We start from the raw sequence: 21,924 nt of genomic DNA, 5'->3' as shown, positions 1-21,924 counted from the left end.
AAACAAGCCCCCAAACAGAATTTCAGAAAAAAAGCCTCCAAACAGAGCTTCAGAGGCTTTTTTTCTGAAGTTCTGTTTTGGAGGCTTTCAGAGGCAGATTTTTTTTTTTTTTTCTGAAACAGAGTTTCAGAGGCAGAAAAAAAAAGCTAAAAAAACAAGACACAGAGCTCCCAACCAAGGAACCTGTTGCTATAATTCACCTCTGGGAACAGCTGATTGGGGGTATTCCGGGAGGCCCATCCACCTGCCAATCAGCTTTTTTCTTATTTTCCTCCCCAAAAACTAAGGTGCATCTTATACCCCAAAAAATACAGTAATATTTAAATTAGCACAAGACTTGCAATAACTATATAGCAACTATAAAAATTAGATTTAAAACACTTATGTGACATTATATAGTCCTGGAGGCCCAGAGAGTAGTGGTCCTAATAGCTTTATCGTTGGCCAGGAAACCATCGTCCACTGTACGTGGTCCATGAAGATGATGGCATATCAGTAAAAGTTCAGGACCTGGGCTGGTATGAGACACGGGATGGGTGAAAATCCCCTTACCGAAGCATCCCGTCTTCATGCGTTGAGTTTGGTAGAGGGCCATCTGTGGGACTAACGGGTAAATCCACGTCGGGCTGTCCGGCTTGCGCATAGACGGGCTTTGGTTCTGTTCGGACAAGACAAAACGTTGCATGGGTTGAAAGATGCCCTTTTAATGAAAAGGAAGCTCGGACGTGGCTGTGATTTTAAGTCCACCCTTTTATGCCTTTGGGACTCACAAAGGCTCTGGAACTCTAGTCCAGGGGTCTCCAACCTTGTCAACTTTAAGACTTGCGGACTTCAACTCCCAGAATTCCTCAGCCAGCTTTGCTGCTCTAGATACACCCACATTGTACACTGAAGCTCTACTGACAGCAGGGGTGAAATTCAGCTGTTTCTATCCGGCTTGGGCAAACCGGTAGTAGCGGTAGTACGGGAGGCTCCGCCCATCCACGCGGATGCCATGACGTCGCATTTTTGTGACATTTTAAGCCTCTGCGCATGTGCAGAAGGCTTTGCGCATGCGCAGACGACGGTGCACGCACGTTTGCTAACCGGTAGGGAAGATAAATGAATTTCACTCCTGACTGACGATGACATTCCCTAAATTCTGCTAGCCTGGTAATGAAACATTCAGAAACCGGCCCCACCAGCTCAGAGAATGAACCTTCACCCTCAACTCTGGAACTGCTTCATCTTGGGCTCTGGAGTGTAAGGAATGTATGCCACGTGGGGTGGGGTTTAAGGGGCTAGATCAGGAAAGGGGAGACCCCAGATTCTAGTTCCCCCTTGTGGGTTGACTCTGAGCTAAGACTCTTTCTCCTTTCAGCCCAACTACCCAGCCAGGTTCTCACTTTGGAAGAAAAGAAGGAGGCATCGATAAAAGAGAATATTTGTAGCTCAGGATTGAACGGTGGGGTCCTTGGTGCTCTCCGAGTTTGGTGGTTTCCTTGCAGATGTTTCATCACCCAACTATGGGACATCATCAGTACCAGAAGGGAGGAGAGGAGGAGGAGGGCCTCTGGTGGCTCAAACTGCTAAGACAGTCTGTTATTAACAGCAGCTGCTTGCAATTACTGCAGGTTCAAGTCCCACCAGGCCCAAGGTCGACTCAGCCTGCCATCCTTTATAAGGTAGGTAAAAGGAGGACCCAGATTGTTGGGGGCAATAAGTTGACTTTGTATAAAATATACAAATGGATGAAGACTATTGCTTGACACAGTGTAAGCCGCCCTGTGTCTTCGGAGAAGGGCGGGATATAAATGCAAATAAAACAAACAAACAAAAAAACCTGTGGGGTCCCTGGTCTTCTCTGAGCTTGGTTGATTTCTTACAGACATTTCATGGCCCAACTAGGTAACATTATCAGAGGAGAGGATTTTGTGGAAAGGAGGAGGAAGGACAGACTGTGGAGTTCTTTTAGCTTGGTCTTTTTCTTGCTCATGTTTCATAACCCAGCTAAGTAACCTCATCTGTGCTAGGAGGGAGCGGGGTTTGCTCTCTGTTTCTGTACAGGTGGCTTGATGATGTTTCCTGGTTGGGTAATAAAATGCCTGCAGGAAAGCCACCAAGCTCAGAGGGCACCAAGGACCCCCAAAAATAGGAGGCAGTTGCCTATTATGTACCTTTCCCTTGAGCGGCTGAATAAAAGGCGAGATACTAGATCACGTCAGTAATAAACAGTCTTGCATCCACATCACGATAATGACTGAAGACAGACAGGGCGGAAGACCAGGAGCAGGAACAAAAACATTTGGCCCGTCTCAAGTTCATTACGTGGTTGCACAATTCAGAAATATTAACACCGAAATGAGGAGGGAGTTCAAACAGCTGCTTCCAAAGCTCCTCCATGACCATCTGGCTCTTAATTTGGAGTGTGGGAGACCACATAAATATAGTAGGAGTGCAGATAATAGGAACCATTCGGGAAGGTAAATAAGGAGTGATTATATGGTGGAATGTCTGGATGGGTGCCAGGAGATCATCTTAGGCGTAATTAAGACACACACGCTAATCTGGGGCTAGAAATTAGCCAGTTCCAATCAAGGAGGAGTTTCCTAGTGTGTGTTTTCACCCAGAAATGCATCCATGTACCTGTATACAGGCAATCCTCCACTTACGACCGTTCATTTAATGACCGTTCGAAGATACGACGGCATTGCAAAAATTGACTTGTGACCATTTTTTCATACTTACGACCATCGTGGCATCCCCACAGTCACGTGATCAAAATTTAGACACTTGGCAACTGACTCGTACTTATGACGGTTGGGAGTGCCCCTTCTGACCAGCAAAGCCCACGGGGAAGCCGGATTCACTTAACAACCGGGTTGCTAATGATTCACTTAATGATGGGGGCAGGAAAGGACGGGGCAAAACTCACTTAACAAATCTCTCACTTCGCAAGAGAAATGTTGGGGGGAGGGGTGTCGGTCAACTGTGATCGCAAGTTGAGGACTGCCTGTCATCTTCCTCTTTTAATGACCCCATAATCCCTTGCGGGGTGGAGTCTGGGCAACTGAATGGAAGTAGCAGAGTGTTTTAATGGCCGGATGCCCTTCCTCTTGCCAATGCAGAGTTTTGTTCGACAGATATACCCTCATTGTGCCCAGAGAAAGACATATCTGCCTCCACCTAGGATCGAACTCAAGCCTCCTGATTGTGAGGCGAGAACTCCACCTCTAGGCCACCGCATCTCTCCTAGGTTCAGGACTGCCCGTGTAAAAATTAAAATATGAAGCGATAGCTTAATCCTTACCTGGAAGTGGTGGAGTCTGTTTGTCGTTTTTTTCTGCTACAGATTCTTCTACGGCTTTGGCTAGAGACGTTTCTTCCGCATTCTTCACAGGCGTGGAAACTGCTCCTGGCTTGGTTATTCTTTCATCATCTCTATTCCGGTGACTACATCAAGAGAAACAACACACTCCCTTTTCAAATTGGCAGCTGTAATGATAGGCTCTAACCAGGAAATCCAGACATTTCATAACAAAGATCTACTATACGGGATGTGGCACAAAACGGGGAATCTGCAACCTGCTTGGGCACTTTTTCTGGAAAAGCATCCATTGAAGGCGTCCAAGAACTCGCCCTTCCAGATATGTAAGAGTTTGGACAACTATTTGTCTGAAATGGTATAGGGTTTCCTGCTTGAGCAAGGGGTTGGACTAGAAGACCTCCAAGGTCCCTTCCTATTCTGTTATTCCATCTGGTTGGTCAAAGGGACCTCAGAATGGCCTACAGGGGTGTCCAACCTTGGCAAATTTAAGATCTGTGGACTTCAACTCCTAGCCTTCCCTCTGGGAATTGAAGTCCATAAGTTAAATTGAAGTTCTAGAAGATCCTGGCTCAAAGTTTTCCAAGGTCCTAAGCCTCCAGATAGAAATGAGACACTTATGACCTCCTACAACTTAAGGAATGCCAATCCTTTCTCCAACATTTAAAGAATGTGCCGCCTTTCTCTTTGCCCTGTTGGCTGATTGGGCCCCACCGACCATGCCACTCCAAAAATATGAAAACTATGTCAAATATCTCAGTGTCTGAAAGATGGAGAGAGAGGAAATAAAGAACCGGTAAAAGAGTCAATGGCACCTTCACCAAATCAGCAATTAATTGTCCTTCCAGATCCATGAAGCTAATATTTAATTTTTAATTTTTGTATCAATTGTTTTATTCTGGCTGTAAACCGCCCTGAGTCCTTTGGGAGAAGGGCAGTATAGAAATTTAAATAACAATAACAATAACAATAATAATAATAATAATAATAAAAAATATAACAGAGTAACAGAGTTGGACGGGACCTTGGAGGTCTTCTAGTCCAACCCCCTGCTCCAACAGGAGACCCTATACCATTTCAGACAAAGGCTGTCCAATCTCTTCCAGTGTTGAAGCACCCACAACTTCTGGAGGCAAGCTGTTCCACTGATTAATTGTTCTAACTGTCAGGAAATTCCTCCTTAGTTCTAAGTTGCTTCTCTCCTTGATTAGTTTCCACCCATTGCTTCTTGTTCTACCCTCAGGTGCTTTGAAGAATAGCTTGACTCCCTCTTCTTTGGGGCAGCCCCTCAAATTTTGGAAAATTGCTATCATGTCTCCTCTACACCTTCTTTTCATTAAATTAGACATGTCCAAGTCCAGCAACCACTGTTTTATGTTTTAGCCTCCAGTCCCCTAATGTGAATCAGTGACAGACTTCCCACTCTGGACCAGCTCTAGCAGAAGAGAGGCAACCAGACACACAGTCTTGAGGATGTACAACATAAAAAAAAAATGAAGCTATATTTATTCTAACTCTCCTCCCCCAAGCACAGCTAATACGCTCACATATTCTAACAGCAGAAAATACCCTTGAGGTTGAGCAGATATGTCCCTGTTACTCTCTCTGAATTTGGTTGTTTTCCTGCACCCAGAAGCCAATACTAATTTATCCTTGGTGAAATAATTAATATGCGAAGCGAGATTGGTTTAAACAGCTGCTTTTCTCCATAAATGAACAAGGAGGCTACAAAACCCAGCCCAAAGCTTTGCTTAGCTCTGATGGAGCCACTTCCTGCAAGTAGGTGGCACCATCACCTCTACAAACTCATGATCTTCTAGAGAGACCATGGGATGCAACACACTTCCTTGCATGAGGACTTCAACTGTTGCCTGGCAAACACAACAGTTTCTTGAAAGGTCAAGAGATCTGTACCAAAAGCCATCAACACTGAAGAACTGAGAAGGTACAAGAATGAGTATGTTTATGATCACCATTACAAAGATAGGATTATCATTGCAATGACAATTATTGATTGTGTGATCATGTGCCTGCCTTACTGCTGACTAAATAGGGGGAAAGTTCTGATGCTTTTATGGAAAAACCTGATGGTTCCCAAAGCAAATATGAAATACTAAATTTCTGGCAGAAAAAAAGCTTCACATAGTTTCGTGCAGGAGTAGCTTATGATAAATATAAGGAAAAACCCAGCTTGATAGAACATCTTCTAATCACTCTGGAATCTACAGCCATCATTAAAATAAATATTTTTGTTTAATTAAAGCATTTGCTCCTCCTGTTAACATATCACAGGGTATGTATGTTGCAATTTTAAAAAGGTATCATCAAATATGATATTGCAGATAAACCAAAAGCCAGTTTGGTCTAGTGGCTAAGGCACCAGGCTAGTTCTAGTCCCACTTTAGCTATGAAAGCTGGCTGGGTAACTGTGGGCCAATCACCAGGAGATGGTGAGTTCTAGTTCTGCCTCAGCCATAAAAGCCAAATATGTGGTTTTGTGCCAATCAGCAGAGACTGAGAGTTCTAGTCCCACTTTAGCTATGAAAGCTGGCTGGGTGACTTTGGGCTAATCACCAGGAGATGGTGAGTTCTAGTCCTGCCTTAACTGTGAAAGTTGACTGGGTGACTTTGTGCCAGTCACTCACTTTCAGCCAAACCTGCCTCACAGAGTTTTTGTTGTTGTTATTGGGATAACAGGAAGAGGAAGATGCATTAGCGTATGTTCACTGCCTAGAATTATTTGTAAAAATAATAAAGGCAGAATACAAATGAATAAACAAAAAACAAGCGAACGTTCATCCCAAAAAATATCTCCAAAGACAAAGCTAACATGGGAAGAAGGGTAGCATTGGCTAACAAGGATCATCTGCAAGATATCTCCTCCCAACATTGAAATTTTGGAGGGAGCTTAACTCCATGTGCACACATGAACATCGTTCTCCTCAATTCCTTCAACAGGAAGCAAGGAACATCCAGATATTCCTTGACTTACAAACATCTATCTAGCAACCGTCCTTTCTGAGGAGATTCAACCTGCCTGTTGGAGTCTTCCAGATATGCTCCGGCTCCTCCAAGTGTTCCTGGAACCCTGCAAAGTTCCAGAGAAAAACCAAACCACCCAGAATGGCTGGTTTGTTGTGTTCCAGAACCACCACGAGGCTTCTGACATCTCCTCCATGAGTAAGATTGCAGCCCTAGGATGGCTTGTACAAAAGCCATTCCTTAACAGAGAACGATGCTGAGGAAAAAAATCACCTCAGGGAAAAAAGCTCCTTCAGTCTTAGAAGCAAGGTTGGAAGGTCAATCGCTGGAGAGTTCAGGCACCTCAAAGTTTCTGCCTTCTGGTATGTTGTGTTCAGTTTGCTTCTCATAAGGCAGCAAACGGACTGCTAACCTTCAACTCTTCAGTTCTGAAGTGTTTTCTTGAAAAGCCAACACTCGAACCCTGCATCTTCAAGTGGCCCTTGCTCAACTTATCCTGCTCTTCGCTGCATCCACCCCCTCTGCTTGAATAGGTGAATTATTCTTTCATGGCAGGGGTCTCCAACCTTGGTCCCTTTAAGACTTGTGGACTTCAACTCCCAGAGTTCCTCAGCCAGCTTTGCTGGCTGAGGGACTCTGAGAGTTGAAGTCCACAAGTCTTAAAGGGACCAAGGTTGGAGACCCCTGTTTCATGGAATTTATTTGGACAATGACAACTCCGTTGCCTACATAAAAGCTGTCCATGTTCCAAAAATCTCTCCCATAGCAAACTTGGGTTTTCTTGGTCCTTAATCTCTCACAGAATCCCATAAAGTTCACATGGAACCCTTAAGTTAAGTTCTATGGAAGCCAGTTTGAAAAAATCCTGGGTTACTCCATCTTTTCACCTGGAGGAAACCTTCCTGGGTAGGATGAGGCAGGGAGATGATCTTCACCTGGACCTACTGCAGCAGGTCAAATAAGAGCGTTCCTCTCCTTGTTGGAGAAGACATGTCCTGGGCAAGCTGCCGGATCCATCCTAGGTCTTTGCTCAAGACACACAATAGTTGAACCTGGAACCTCCCTTCCATATCACAAGTTACCCACAATTCAGCCCAACAGACCAGCAAACGAGAACCCAGATTGCTAGCACCTGCAAATGGTTCTACCCACACTAATCCTGAGCACCCTTTGCTTAAGAAGATCTTTTTTAGATCCAATTTCTTACAACCCCTGGCTAAGAACAATCAAGGAGCTGAACTATATCGGATTCCAGATGCTCATCCCGCTGGAAGCACCTCCACCCATGGAGGATAAAACAGATTCTCCTGTAAAAATTCTGAATGAGGAGAACCAAATGACATGAACATGGAGAAGAATATCATGCTTCCCGGACTGATCCTAAGTTTTGAACTTTCTAGTAAATACTTAATCGTTTTGCTTTTATAAAAAACAAAAAAAAACAAGGAGGTTGCAGGAAGTGTCTTGACACTGTCATTGTTTCTGGATGACAGAATGTTGTTAAAAATTACAGCCACGTTTCCCATGAGTCACCCAAGGTGTGATTTCACTCCGCATATGTGTTTTGGCAGTAGAGCTTTGACTTCTAACATCTGTTCCGCATCAGGAAGGATCTTGGTCTTTATGAAAGGATGCTCAACATGGCAACATTCTAAAATAACCTTCAGTCACAAAACAAGGGAAGTCAGCTACAGGATGATTTCATTAAGGCCCTTCAGTTCTTCTCCAATGTCCACTTTCCCCATCAAAACATGAATACTTCTATCACGCAGGACTCCCGTTTAATAGAGCTAACTCCATCAACCAAAAATATAAATAATATTTGACTTGTTTCCTCTTCCTTTCCATAGTGGCGTTTTCTCAACCTTGGTGGCTTGAAGATGAGTGGACTTCAACTCCCAGAATTCCCCAGCCAACCTTGCCGGGAGTTGGAAGTCCACTCATTTTCAAGCCACTAAGGTTGAGAAACGCTGCCATAGTGACTGCAAAGCAATTCTACATCACTGATGGTTCCAATCTTTTTTTCTGGCTGGGCCTTCCTCAATTGCAGAAAAAAATATTAATGTTCCCAGATGCTAATTCTCCAAGAACCCCTTGATTGAATCTAGTCAAAACTCTTACTTAGTGAAATCAGGACAGCTTGCAGGGTCCAATCTGGGTCGGTCAGATTTGGGCTTCCCAGTTTTCAGACTCGCGCTGGAGCCCCTCCACAGGAAACTTCTCTCTACCAGAATATCTGATTATCTCCAGAATATATTCTGGAGGGAGGGGGAGGGTGAGAGAGAAAGAGAGAGAGAGAGGGAGATGGAGAGAGAGAGAGAGAAGTTCCCTGAGGATGGTCTCCTGCATGAATCCAAAAGCATGGAAGACCAATTCTCTGGTCCCGGTGACAAATCCAGATTGGATCCTGCAACATGATCCCAGGACATGTACATTTGCCTCCATTCGTCAGGGTAGCCTTGCCGCTAATTTCCCAAATCCATCCTTCCCTTCGGTGGCATCTCAAGAGTGAACCCTCCAGAACAGGGATCTCCAACCTTGGCAACTTTCTGGCTGAGGAACTCTGGGAGTTGGAGTCCACAAGTCTTAAAGTTGCCAAGGTTGGAGACCCCTGCTCCAGAAGACCCAATCAGAATTCCAAAGAGAAGATCTTTGAAAGCTATGGGTCCACTGGTCCATCACCTCACCGATATCCGGTGGTGCCTCCCCACCCATGGTTCCTGCGTTCACCCCGAGCAGCCATCCTCCCATCCCTTCTTTTCATCAAAAAGTCTACTTCAAAAGAGCACAAGGCGACCATCACCTGCCATTGTTGGGCTGCTGTGGAGAATGTTCTGACCTCTGGTCAGGAGATCGTGAACGACTGCGACGGGGCCTGTCATGGGATCGGTTGGAATGATCAGATGCCAGCGACTGAATTTCTGAAATGTCTGTTAAATAAAAGTGGGGGTTTTCATGAGATGATTTTAGAAGTAAAAAGATGGCATGACCTTCCCTAAGAATGAACGCAAGCTTGGGCAGGACTTGGAGGGGCCATCCGGCTTTCCAAACAGGAACTCCACCGTTTGCCCAATTTGGTCAGTGGAAGGTGGACTCTTTTAGGCGTTTCTTCAGCCCTTCCCCTGCGGAAGATCCCAGAAGCCTTGCCGTTCCACCTGACATAACACAACTCTTGGTCTCAACGGGGAACGACCGACAGCATGGCAAGAGAAAGACACAGATACTCACCGTCTCTTTCTGAAGCATTGGCTGAGTGGATGCTGTCGGAAAGATCTGGGACGTTCAACAGAGTTGCTCTCTCATCCCTCTGAACCACCATTTTCAACTTGCCCTTTGACCTTTCTATCAGGGTTTTGGCGTCTGTCAAGGACATATTTTCTGTGACAGTTCCGTTGATCTGCAAGAGAACAGAGGGAAGACTGGTAGGAGTAACCGATGAGAAGTTAGCATCTACACTAGGGATGTCCAACCTTGGCAAGTTTTTAAAGACTTGTGGACTTCAACTCCCAGAACTCTCCCATCTTTTGGGAGATGGCTGGATGGGAAATTCTGGGAGTTGATGTTCACAAGTTTTAAAACTGCCAAGGTTGGACCTCCCTACACCTTCATGGCATCTTTGAAGAATTAAAAGGGTGGGGTGAGCTGGAAAATGCCACTGGTTTTGTGTAGACCAGCTTTTCCCAATCTGCAGCCTTCTGGATCTGCTGGAACTAGTGCTCCCTCCAGCCAACTATGACAGATAAAAGATGGGAGAAAGCAGGTTTACTGTTTCCTCAAACTAGATTAATAATATCCCACCTTTTCTGCCCTTTACACAGTTGAATTGTTTTCTTTAATACTCCAAAATATAGCTTATTAAAAAGTCAGACATTTCAAAATAAAGAAAAGCAACTTCAGACAGTGGCTAAGTGAAGGGTCGTATCTTGAGGATTACTTGTACTTTAAACAAAAGAGATGGTCAAACATGAGGAGAGAGAGAGAGGAGAGAGAAGAGAAACAAGAGAGAGAGAGAGAGAGAGAGAGAAGAGAAACAAGAGAGAGAGAGAGAGAGAGAGAGAGAAAGAGAAGAGAAGAGAAGAGAGAGAGGAGAGAGAAGAGAAACAAGAGAGAGAGAGAGAAGAGAGAGAGGAGAGAGAGAGAAAGAAGAGAGAGAGGGGCCGTACCTTCAGCACAACATCTCCTTCCTGGATGTTGCCATCTTTGGCTGCCAAACTGTCTTGAGAAATTTCTTTCACAAAGATGTGGCTGGCCAGGCGCAACCCGTATTCTGTGCCAAACAAAAACGAAACGAGAACAACTTCCATAAACCTGCTTTCTCTGCAAACTGCACTTTCCTGGACTCTACCAATTCCCACAGAGCATGGCCGAGTACATTTTGGGGGGGAGAAAAGTTGACCCTTGCTTGATTCTCTTTTTTTTTTTCTTTAACAGTTGGAGAAGCTGCTGTCTCCTCCTGGGATAAGATGAGAGGCTATGCAGGGGAAGACCTTCTGAGTGATGGTCCCCCCCCCCAAGTTATAATATTCTACCAACAATATCCAAAGCCCTCTTTATTTTCTTGGACTTCTGTCCCACCTAGCTCAGTGTACTTCAACACTGGCCATTAAGATGTGTGGACTTCCCAAGATCACCTATTTTAAGATGTGTGGACTTTCAACTCCTAGGATTTTTTTATTTATTATTTATTTATTATTTAAATTTATATACCGCTTCACATGCTTTACAGCCGTCTCTAAGCGGTTTACAGAGTCAACCTCTTGCCCCCCAACAATCTGGGTCCTCATTTTATCCATCTCGGAAGGATGGAAGGTGGAGTCAACCTTGAGCCTGTCAGGGTTGAACTCCTGGCTGTGGGCAGAGTTAGCCTGCAATTCTGCATTCTAACCACTGGGATGGGACGGGAAGGGAAAGAAGGACTAGCAACAGCCCTTAGACTTATAAACCGCTTCATAGTGCTTTCCAGCCCCCTCTAAGTGGTTTATAGAGTCCGCTTGTTGCCCCAATAATCTGGGTCCTCATTTTATCCATCTCGGAAGGATGGAAGGTGGAGTCAACCTTGAGCCTGTCAGGGTTGAACTCCAGGCTGTGGGCAGAGTTAGCCTGCAATTCTGCATTCTAACCACTGGGATGGGACGGGAAGGGAAAGAAGGACTAGCAACAGCCCTTAGACTTATATATCGCTTCACAGTGCTTTGCAGCCCTCTCTAAGCTGCTTACAGAGTCAGCCTCTTGCCCCCAACAATCTGGGCCCTCATTTTACCCACCTCAGAAGGATGGAAGGCGGAGTCAATCTTGAGCCACTCAGAATTGAACTCCTGGCTATGGGCAGTGAGTTAGCCTGCAATTCTGCATTCTAACCACTGGGAAGGGAAGGGAAGGGAAGGGAAGGGAGGACTAGCAATAGCCCTTAGACGTATATACTGCTTCACAGTGCTTTACAGCCCTCTCTAAGTGGTTTACAGTCAGCCTATTGCCTCCCAACCATCTGGGTCCTCATTTTACCCACCTCGGAAAGATGGAAGGCTGACTCAACCTGAGCCTGATGAGATTTGAACTGCCAAATTGCAGGCAGCTGGCAGTCAGCAGAACCACTGCACCACCGTGGCTCAAATAGGGCATGCATAATGTTTTGGATATAATGATGGATTTTTAAACATTATTAATTTTGTTGAGGTGAGCAGCTGCTGTCTCCTCCTGGGGTAAGATGAGAGGCTATGCAGGGGAAGACCTTCTGAGTGATGGTCCCCCCCCCCAAGTTATAATATTCTACCAACAATATCCAAAGCCCTCTTTATTTTCTTGGACTTCTGTCCCACCTAGCTCAGTGTACTTCAACACTGGCCATTAAGATGTGTGGACTTCCCAAGATCACCTATTTTAAGATGTGTGGACTTCCCAAGATCACCTATTTTAAGATGTGTGGACTTCCCAAGATCACCTATTTTAAGATGTGTGGACTTCCCAAGATCACCTATTTTAAGATGTGTGGACTTTCAACTCCTAGGATTGACACTGGATTTCTAGGAAGTTCATGTCCAGGCCTCTGAAAATGGCCAAGGTTAGGAAACATTGTTTTAGGTGAACCACTTGAAAGTGTTGACCCTCACAGAAGTAGAAGAGAAGGATTAAATCCATAGTTTTCAACCCAGCTGTTGGTCCTAGCCCAATAGGACCTATTCTAGATTTGTCAGCCAGGGAGGGCTGGGCCACCAATCCCTTATTTCTTTTCCTTCTTCTCTCCTTAAACATGTGGTTTTCAAATGATGTGAGGATGTGATGCCCTCAAAAGATAAAAAGGACTTGTGCAACCACCTTTCCCCGCCCATGAATGAAGCGAAAGATTTCACCAGGATTAGGATTAGACAAGAAACAAAGATACCACTCCCTTTTATTAATGAAACTTTTAATTTATGCATCGTAGGGATTTTCAGAGTTCTACCTCTGCAAAATTGTGTGAGGAACAAAGCACACAACAAGTTTGGGCACCAGCACTCAGCAGGAGGAGGAGGAGGAGGAGGAGTTGGGGAGGGGGAGAGGGAGGGGGAGGAGAAAGGTGATTTCTATGCCATCTTTTATACAGTTTTGGCCAACTCAAAGTCATGAACTTCAGCCTCCAATTCTCTCCACAACAGCTACACAGAGAAAGTCCTACTCGTAAAAAGAGTACTTAGAGAAAGCAATTTTTGGCAACATGGAATTATGTTTTCCAAACAATGGATGAACTTATTAAGATTAATTCCCTATGGATTCCAGCTCTTTTAGGTTCTTGAACCATTTTCAAATAATTCAGCTAGAACTTAAAGGGAACCAGTTCCCAACAACTCTAACCCTTACCTCTGTCCCAAATTTGATCAAAATGGGGTGAAAACAGAAGGGGGTTAATTCTTTAATGAGGTCCACCCACTCAACCAAGGGGCAGTCAAAGTACCTTCGTTCTTTCTTGATTTCACCAACGTGACTTTCGTGGGTTTTGCAGGTTGACTGGAAGCCATGGATCTCCGGTCCGACCTGGGCGACACGCTCCTTTCTCGACTTGCGCTCCGATCCCTCGTCCAACTTTTCTCGTGCCTTCTGCTTGTAGCACCGTGGGAACCTCTGGGGTCATGCAGTTCCTCTTCGTAGCTGTCCTCGTCGTTTTCAGAGACGGGGTCAGGATCTGTCCGAGTCACTGGGATTTGGACTTTCTTCATTCTTCGGATGGTCTGGAAGACATCCAAGGCAACAATCATTTCTGGTAGGGATGTCAATGCCACATAGCAATAGCAATAGCCTTTAGACTTATATACCGCTTCACATGCTTTACAGCCGTCTCTAAGCGGTTTACAGAGTCAACCTCTTGCCCCCCAACAATCTGGGTCCTCATTTTATCCATCTCGGAAGGATGGAAGGCGGAGTCAACCTTGAGCCTGTCAGGGTTGAACTCCTGGCTGTGGGCAGAGTTAGCCTGCAATTCTGCATTCTAACCACTGGGATGGGACGGGAAGGGAAAGAAGGACTAGCAACAGCCCTTAGACTTATAAACCGCTTCATAGTGCTTTCCAGCCCCCTCTAAGTGGTTTATAGAGTCCGCTTGTTGCCCCCAATAATCTGGGTCCTCATTTTACCCATCTTGGAAGGACGGAAAGCTGACTCAACCTGAGCCTGATGAGATTTGAACTGCCAAATTGCAGGCAGCTGGCAGTCAGCAGAACCACTGCACCACCGTGGCTCAAATAGGGCATGCATAATGTTTTGGATATAATGATGGATTTTTAAACATTATTAATTTTGTTGAGGTGAGCAGCTGCTGTCTTGTACAGGTAGTCCTCGACTTACAACAGTTCATTTAGTGACGGAAGTTACCACGGCACTGAAAAAGGTGACTCAGGACCATTTCTCACACTTATGACCGCTGCAGCATCCTCAGGGTCACATGATTTACATTCGGATGCTCGGCAACTGGTTCATAGTTATGACGGTTGCAGTGTCCCGGGGTCACGTGATCCTCTTTTGCGACCTTCTGACAAAGTAGTATTTAGGCCCTGTATTCAAGGGTGCCCACAGGAACTCTATTGCAAAACAGATTTAAGAACCACGTGGGCCATGAAAAAGAGTACAAGAAGCCCACTTGGCCAAAAGCACATCGAACAGCTTGTAAAACAGGGAAAGCCAAATATGGCCGATCTTTGACAGGGCCTGCTAAAAAGGAAGTCCCATCACCCTCTTCATCTAGTTCTAGTTCAATCAAAATAGAGTTGGGAGGGACCTTAGGGGTCTTCTAGTCCAACCCCCTGCTCAAGCAGGAGACCCTAGACCAGTGATGGTTAACCTTTTTGCCATCTCGTGCAAAAGGCGGGAGTTGCGTGGGGCCTGGTAGGCCCGTTTTTCACTCTCCCCAGGCTCCAGAGCCTTTCTAGGAGCCTGGGGAGGGAGAAAACAGCCTCCTCCCCGGTGGCCGGAAACAGCCCATTTCCCAACTTCCAGTGGGCCCGGAAGGCCCGGAACTCATCTGGCCAGCATGTGCATGTGAGCTGGAGCTGAGCTAGGGTAACACTCACATGCCCACAGATATGGCTTTGCGTGCCACCTGTGGTATGTGTGCCATAGGTTCGCCATCACGGCCCTATACCATTTCAGATATATGACTGTCCAGTCTCTTCTCCTTCATTCCAGGTTGCTTCTCTCTTTGATTAGTTTCCATCCATTGTTTCTTGTCCTGCCTTCAGGTGCTTTGGAGAATAAGTTGACCCCCTCCTCTTTGTGGCAGCCCCTCAAATACTGGAAGACTGCTATCGTGTCTCCCCTAGTCCTTCTTTTCTCTAGACTAAGGTAAAGATAAAGGTTTCCCTCGCACATACGTGCTAGTCGTTGCCAACTCTAGGGGGCGGTGCTCATCTCTGTTTCAAAGCCGAAGAGCCAGCGCTGTCCAAAGACGTCTCCATGGTCCTGTGGCCGGCATGACTCAACGCCAAAGGCGCACGAGCTGGGACAAGTAATAGGAGCTCACCCCGTTACACAGCAGCACTAGGGATTCGAACTGCCGAACTGCCAACCTTTTGATCGACAAGCTCAACGCCCTAGCCCCTGAGCCACCGCGTCCTAGTCTCTAGACTAGCCAAACTCAAATCCTGCCACCTTTCTTCATGTGTTTTAATCTCCAGGCCTTTAATCATCTTAGTTGCTCCTCTTTGTACTTGTTCCAAAATCTCAGTATCTTTTTTGTAATGTGGTGACCAAAACTGGATGAAGGTTCCAGGTGTGGCCTTAATAAAGCGGTTACTAACACCAAGCTACTCTAGAGATGAGAAGGCGTGGCATTCCCAACCCTCCCCACCAGATTGCTGCCTTGTTTACAAAGCAGGCCCAGTGCTGAGAAGAGGGCCCAGGGCACCAACTGAGGCTTTCTTACTTCTGTACAGTCGCAACCCCCTAACTCTTTAACTCCGAGAGGATCTCGTGTGTACCCATTGGAAGCTAGTCTGCCTTTTCTTCCACACTACCATTTGGGCAAAGTGCATTCCTTTCCTGTCTGCAACTCCCTTGTTTTAACCTTCAACACATCTGAAGCCTGCTTTGGCTTTGAACCTTACAAGGGTGGATAAGCAGATTAAATACACACACCTACCAAGCTCAGAGAGAGAGATGGGCCTTTGTGTCAGCAAAAAAAAAACCCAAAACAAACTTTCCCCTGCAGAGTGCTGTAGCTAATATTTATGCCATTTAATATTCAAGAGAACTTCTAATATATCCACGAACTAAGCCCTGTTTTAAGGCTTAGCTAGGATGAGTTTTCTACCGTTGAATTGTCTTTCTAGATCAGGGGTCTCCAACCTTGGCCACTTTAAGCCTGGAGGACTTCAACTCCCAGAATTCCCAAGTCCTCCAGGCTTAAAGTGACCAAGGTTGGAGACCACTGATCTAGATCACACCATTAGCTCCCTGGTCTAACCAGTCATACATAGCTGTAATAGGAAGAATCCCCAGAGCGCTCTCTCTCTCTCTCTCTCTCTCTCTCACTCACTCACACACACACACACACACACCTGGGGTTGCCAGGTTCAAGAGAGGACCATTCTCTACACATTTGGCTATGCTCTCCATATCCATCCATCCATCTTTTGTATGACTGCTCACTCAACCCACAACTGGCTAACCAACAACAGAAAAGCCAATAAGAAGAGAACAACTTGAGATTTTGTGTAACATTAAAAGCAACTCAATCTACTTGTAATCAAAGCAGCTAAGGTGGGTTTCCCTTGCTGCCTCTCCCACCACCTGGGAGAAGAACCAGATCTTTGGGGCCTTTAGGCTGAAGGTTGGAACGACTGAATCTTGGCAAGGAGTGGGTGACGGGATGTCCCTTGGGGCAGGTGCCACCACAAAATAGGCATGCTGCATGGGTCACACTGGCTGGCACGGTTTCATGGAAGAAACCCAGAACCCTTAGTTCCAACTTCTCTTCTCTAGCCATCTCAGAAGGTGTTGAGAGCTACCAACGTTTAGCGAAAGAACACACAAAGAGATTGAACCAGCATAGGATATATACTTCCCACCAAATCACATACAAACACAACATGGCAACTGCTTTTCTGAAAGACAGGAAAGATGGAGGGGGGGAAAAAAAGACCCCACTTACAATTTTGGCATTTTTCCCACTTTTTCTCAACTGCTGGACGGCGAAAGCATGTTCCACGTTATCCATGGAAACGCCATTAACCATCGCGACACGATCATTCTCCCTGAAAAGGCAGGTGGGGGGTGGGGAGAAAGAAAATAAGAGAACAGCAAGTCAAGAAGACCCCTCCCTCTATACATAAAGGAAGGAGAACAATTTCCTCAAATCCACAGTAAGACTGAGAGTCAAAACTCTTCAATTCTTCAGACCACTTTAAAGTTTTGCATTATTCCTTATTTGTTTGTTTGTTTTTTAACATGCAGGTTCTCCCACACCCAAGGCGAAGAACGGGTGAAGCTCTCATCATTAGGGTCCCAACTGCAATTGTGAAGTTGTGGAACACTTGTAAACCCATGACTCCAATGGCAGTTATGATAGAACGGATGCGATTCTTGTAACCGCTTCGTGGAAACGGCTGGATAACGGGAGCAAGAGTAGAGAGCCCTTCTCGAGAGGCTCCAAACCCACTTCCCAAAGCCAAGGTTAAGGCAGCACTTACTGTAACAGCCCTTCCGCTGGGCCTCCTTTGAGCACATCTGATATGACAATTGAGGTTTCACCGCTCTGGAAGTGGGGATTGTCTCTCCCACCGGATATTGCGATGCCAAAGCCAAAGCCAGGCGCCTGAGAAGATCAGAAAGAAGGTTGAAGTCCTCCACTACATCATCATTCTAAGCAAGGTGATATCTACTGAACCACAATCTCAGATGTTCTCCAACATCTCCTTCTCCATGAGGCTCCAACCCATCTTAGACCTCGTGGAAATCATACATTGACACGATGAGACAAGAACTCTGAATTACACCTGTATGAGTCAAGGTGTTAAATGTTTGTAAATGTTTTCCAACTCACAATCATCGTATTTTGAAGACCAAAAGGTGTCCCAATCCCACTGCTGTTCCAACCCAGTGGTAACCCACCTGGATCTCTCTGTTAAAAGTTGGGATGTTTTAATCCCATCAGGACCTGCTTTCACTTCCCCACACAATTGTACACTACATCACAAACAAATTAAGATGTGGTATAAATTTTTCCCGATCATCTCTGCCTGTACTGGAGGCAGAGTATTTAGAATAGAAGAGAGCCGGAAGGGACCTTGGAGGTCTTCTAGTCCAGCCCCCTGCTGAAGCAGGGCAAAAACTCACTGAAATGCAAACACTGTACATTTGTTTTTCACAGTGTTCCCCTCCAAAAAAAACCAGTGTGAAAGATTCAAAATAACCAGCAAATCGAGCGAATCAGAAGAATCTCCTTTGATCAATCTTCTTCCTGTTGGCTCAAAGAAGCAAATTTCTCTGATCTTTTGGTTTTCTGTTTAAAAAGTCTCTGGTCAAGAACAAAACCCAAACAATCCTATCCTGGTTGGAAGGTTAGCCAGCGAATTCCTAAATAAATTGCCAAAAGGCGGGAGAGGAGCCGGAGTGGTGAGAACAATAAACATTTTGGTTATAAGTTTTACAAGCCATACCCAAATATTTTACCCGACACGCCAGCATCTGACCTTTAAGCCAGCCAAGTAGCAATTGTGGAAACGCCAACCACGAGTATAGACATCACCAAGGGTTCCTAAACTCCTAATTTTTAAAATGCGATCAACAGAGCAGCCAGAAGCAAAAACGGATACGGAAAACCCAACCTATTAAGGCTGATAGTATTACTGCAGTCCCTCTGGCCTTGCTCAAAATGCGAGGTGAGAATTGGAAGGCTACCACCATTGCACAGCTGGGGCCAAGGGAACAGCCTCTTCCACGCGAATAAAATAACCGAGGAATAAAAATAAGGAGCCCCTCCTAATTTGGACAGAAGAAAAAAAACATTGGCTGGGGTTGGGTTAGCGCCTGGGGAGGCATCAGATGAAAACCACGTAAGTGCTTTCTTTTCCTCGATGGGATTCGGCTCGTTGTGCACAGAACATCACAAGGGGAATAAAGATTATTTCTCACACAGTTGGGAAGGCGTTCTATTTTTTCTTTTCTTTTTCATAATGAAAAGCAAGACTTGCCAGAATCCATCCCAAGATCAAATTCTACTCGGGTGAAAGAAGAATGCAGATCCCTTTACGCTTCCTTCCCTTCCCTTCCCTTGACAATCGTTTTTGGAGTAGAGTTGCAAGGCCCCCAAATCATCTTGCTTCAGAATTGTTGCATTTTTATGCAACACACTTGATGGTTTTTCATGAAGCCAGCCCTCAAAAATTGATCTGCCCTTAAAATTTTCATACGCTGTGTGTAGCCAAAGCAGTGACAGAACCTGGGGGTGGAGTCAAAAGAGGAACCGACCTAGAATCTCAACATAGTCACAAATGAACTAAGTCCAACCCTCCTTGACTGTCATTGACTTTACTTAACTCCAAGCAGGGACTGACCATTAATTGGGAAGATTCCTGTCCGTAGGATTTCACCAATAAAGCAATTTAACCAGACCTCCATTTGTGGTAAGGAACGTGGTGGCTCAGTGGCTAAGACGCTGAGCTTGTCGATCGAAAGGTTGGCAGTTCAGCGGTTCGAATCCTTAGCACCGCGTAACAGAGTGAGCTCCCATTACTTGTCCCAGCTTCTGCCAACCTAGCAGTTCGAAAGCACGTAAAAAAAATGCAAGTAGAAAAATATGGACCACCTTTGGTGGGAAGAGAACAGCATTTCGTGCGCCTTTGGTGTTGGGTCATGCCGGCCACATGACCACGGAGACATCTTCGGACAGCACTGGCTCTTCGGCTTTGAAACAGAGATGAGCACCGCCCCCTAGAGTTGGGAACGACTAGCACATATGTGAGGGGAACCTTTCCCTTTATCCTTCTGAGACCTATTCTTTCGCACCTGGACAGCGTGCAAATATTCCGAGGTGTCTTTTTAGCCCCCTGAAATGGCTGTTCAGAAAGAAGAGTAGCTTTCTTGGGATTGGGGTGACAACTAGAAGAACTCTTTCTCCAGAACTTAAAGAGCCTAAAGATATAAACAACTTTCCTTCTTGTGTGAACTTTGTCTACAGGCTACGTGGCACCAGGGTTGAGTCTCCCAAATGCAGACCAATATCCACATTTGCTTATTAACACAACCCATCCTACGAACAACAGACAAATTCTGCCTTAATGAAATATTAGAGGAGGCAGTTGCATCAACATTTGAGTTTACTTCTTGTTTATGAAGTCGGTCAAGTGTTTCCCAACTTTGGTGACTTTTAAGAGCTGCGGACGTCAAATCCCAGCTGGGGGGAATTCTGGGAGTTGCAGTCCTTCCATCTTCAAGTAAACACTGAAGGACCCGATTCAGGACTCGTGACCATCTCAGGTTGTTCTTTTGAAGGCCAGATCCTGGGAATATGTCTGGTAAGAAGTTGTGTGTGTGAAAGTTGCTGGAATGTTCCAAGGGGCCTTGTCAGATTCAGAACTCCCTTGTTGAATCTTTGAACTATTTATAGCTTGTAGGAAGTTTCAATCAGCCATAATCTCACTCTCCGTCCAAGGAGGAGAAGAGCAACCCCCTTCCTCCCCACCGAGGTCATCTCCTTTCCTGCAGCTCTAATTCGGAAAGCAGATGCCCTTCCTAACAAGCTGAAGAGGTAATCTTGCTTCGGCCAAATCCAAGTTTTAATCAAGAATGAGAGGAAATGGAAATCTCATACAGGACTTCTGTTTCCGTCGAGAAAACATGCCTTGTGTTGAAGGCTGTTTTCAGAAAAGCTGTTTTTCCAAGCAGGAATGAAGAGCATCTGGTGCGGTTTTTATCTTCTGCACAACTCCGAAACCCTCCCAGTTGGACTTCTGCTCCAGGCTGCAGTTCCGCTTCGTATAACAGTGACGGATTGAAGACAAGTAAACCATTTTTTCCCCACCTCTGTTCATCTCTGAATATTAGTGCAGGTAGTTCTTGACTTAACAACAGTTCCTTTAGTGACTGGTTAAAGTTACAAAGGCACTGAAAAAAGTGACTTATGACCGTTGCACGTGGTCAAAATTCGGATCCTTGGCATCTGACTCGTATTTATGGTGGTGTCCAAGGATGAATTTGATCATCTTTTGTGATCTTCTAACAAGCCAAGTTGTCCATGGGGTCGCGATGGGTCGGACACGACTTTGCAACTAACAACAACAACAAGCCAAGCCAATGGGGGAGCCAGATTCACTTAGCAACCACATTATGAAACGTAAGAACTGCAGTGTTAACCACTGCGGCGAGAAAGCTTGTAAAACGAGGCACAACTCACTTCAATGTCTCATTCAGCCACAGAAGTTTTGAGCTGAACTGTGGACGTTAAGTCAAGGGCTACCTGACTTAATTTACAGAATTACTTTATTCCATCCTTTTAGCTTTGCAAAATGATCTTCAAGTATTTTTTGAAAGAAAGAAAGAAAGAAAGAAAGAAAGAAAGAAAGAAAGAAAGAAAGAAAGAAAAAGAAAGAGAGGGAGGGAGGGAGGGAAAGAAAGAAAAGAAAAGAAAAGAAAGAAAGGAAGGAAGGAGGGAGGGAAGGAGTGGAAGAGTAAGTAACAAAGGGAGGTGCCCAGAATAAATTGTGCATTTAATTTTTTTTTTTAGCCGCACGGAAATATAAGGAGATGAATGAACTCAGCTATCGGGCAAAGGCATCACTTGAGTCAACAGTCTAGATTTCTAATGTTACAACAGTTTTATGGAGTAGCTCACAACGGTGTAATCCAACTAGGCTGGTGTTTAACCACACTTAAAGTGCATGTTGTGTGCACCTCACTGGGTAATGTCTAGTCATGTACAAACGGGTTCGGCTGCTGTTTAATCCTTGAGCAACTGAGCAATTTCTCCACTGGCTGGCTGGTCGGTCCTTTCAGATTTTCATGTTCTTCTTCTTCTTCTTCTTTCCTTTTTTAAATCTCTTTTGGATTGGGGGGGGGGTGTCTTATTCCAGGTAGTCCTTGACTTACAACCATTCATTTAGTGACCGTTCAAAGTTACGATAATGCTGAAAAAAGTGACTTTCGACTGTTTTTCATACTTATGACCGTTGCAGCGT

General features: G+C 45.2%; 1 protein-coding gene across 12 annotated transcripts in view; it reads right to left on the bottom strand.

The window, feature by feature from the left end:
- The window catches only part of TJP1 (tight junction protein 1), a 104,346-nt gene that overhangs the window by 24,858 nt on the left and 57,564 nt on the right, over positions 1 to 21,924 (bottom strand). For all 12 annotated transcript variants that reach the window (XM_058155901.1, XM_058155907.1, XM_058155903.1 and 9 more), the window contains exons 3-10: positions 17,440 to 17,564; positions 16,902 to 17,004; positions 13,215 to 13,488; positions 10,450 to 10,553; positions 9,515 to 9,683; positions 9,090 to 9,216; positions 3,290 to 3,432; positions 553 to 658 (exon numbers count right to left, since the gene is read on the bottom strand). In XM_058155901.1, the coding sequence (XP_058011884.1) occupies positions 553 to 658; positions 3,290 to 3,432; positions 9,090 to 9,216; positions 9,515 to 9,683; positions 10,450 to 10,553; positions 13,215 to 13,488; positions 16,902 to 17,004; positions 17,440 to 17,564 (1,151 nt within the window). The remainder of the gene's footprint in view (positions 1 to 552; positions 659 to 3,289; positions 3,433 to 9,089; positions 9,217 to 9,514; positions 9,684 to 10,449; positions 10,554 to 13,214; positions 13,489 to 16,901; positions 17,005 to 17,439; positions 17,565 to 21,924) is intronic.

This window comes from Ahaetulla prasina, chromosome 13 (assembly GCF_028640845.1).
Source record: "Ahaetulla prasina isolate Xishuangbanna chromosome 13, ASM2864084v1, whole genome shotgun sequence".
In the NCBI taxonomy this organism is placed as follows: domain Eukaryota; kingdom Metazoa; phylum Chordata; class Lepidosauria; order Squamata; family Colubridae; genus Ahaetulla; species Ahaetulla prasina.
Note: the sequence above shows the minus strand (reverse complement) of the source record. Positions and strands in the feature narration are given on the sequence as shown.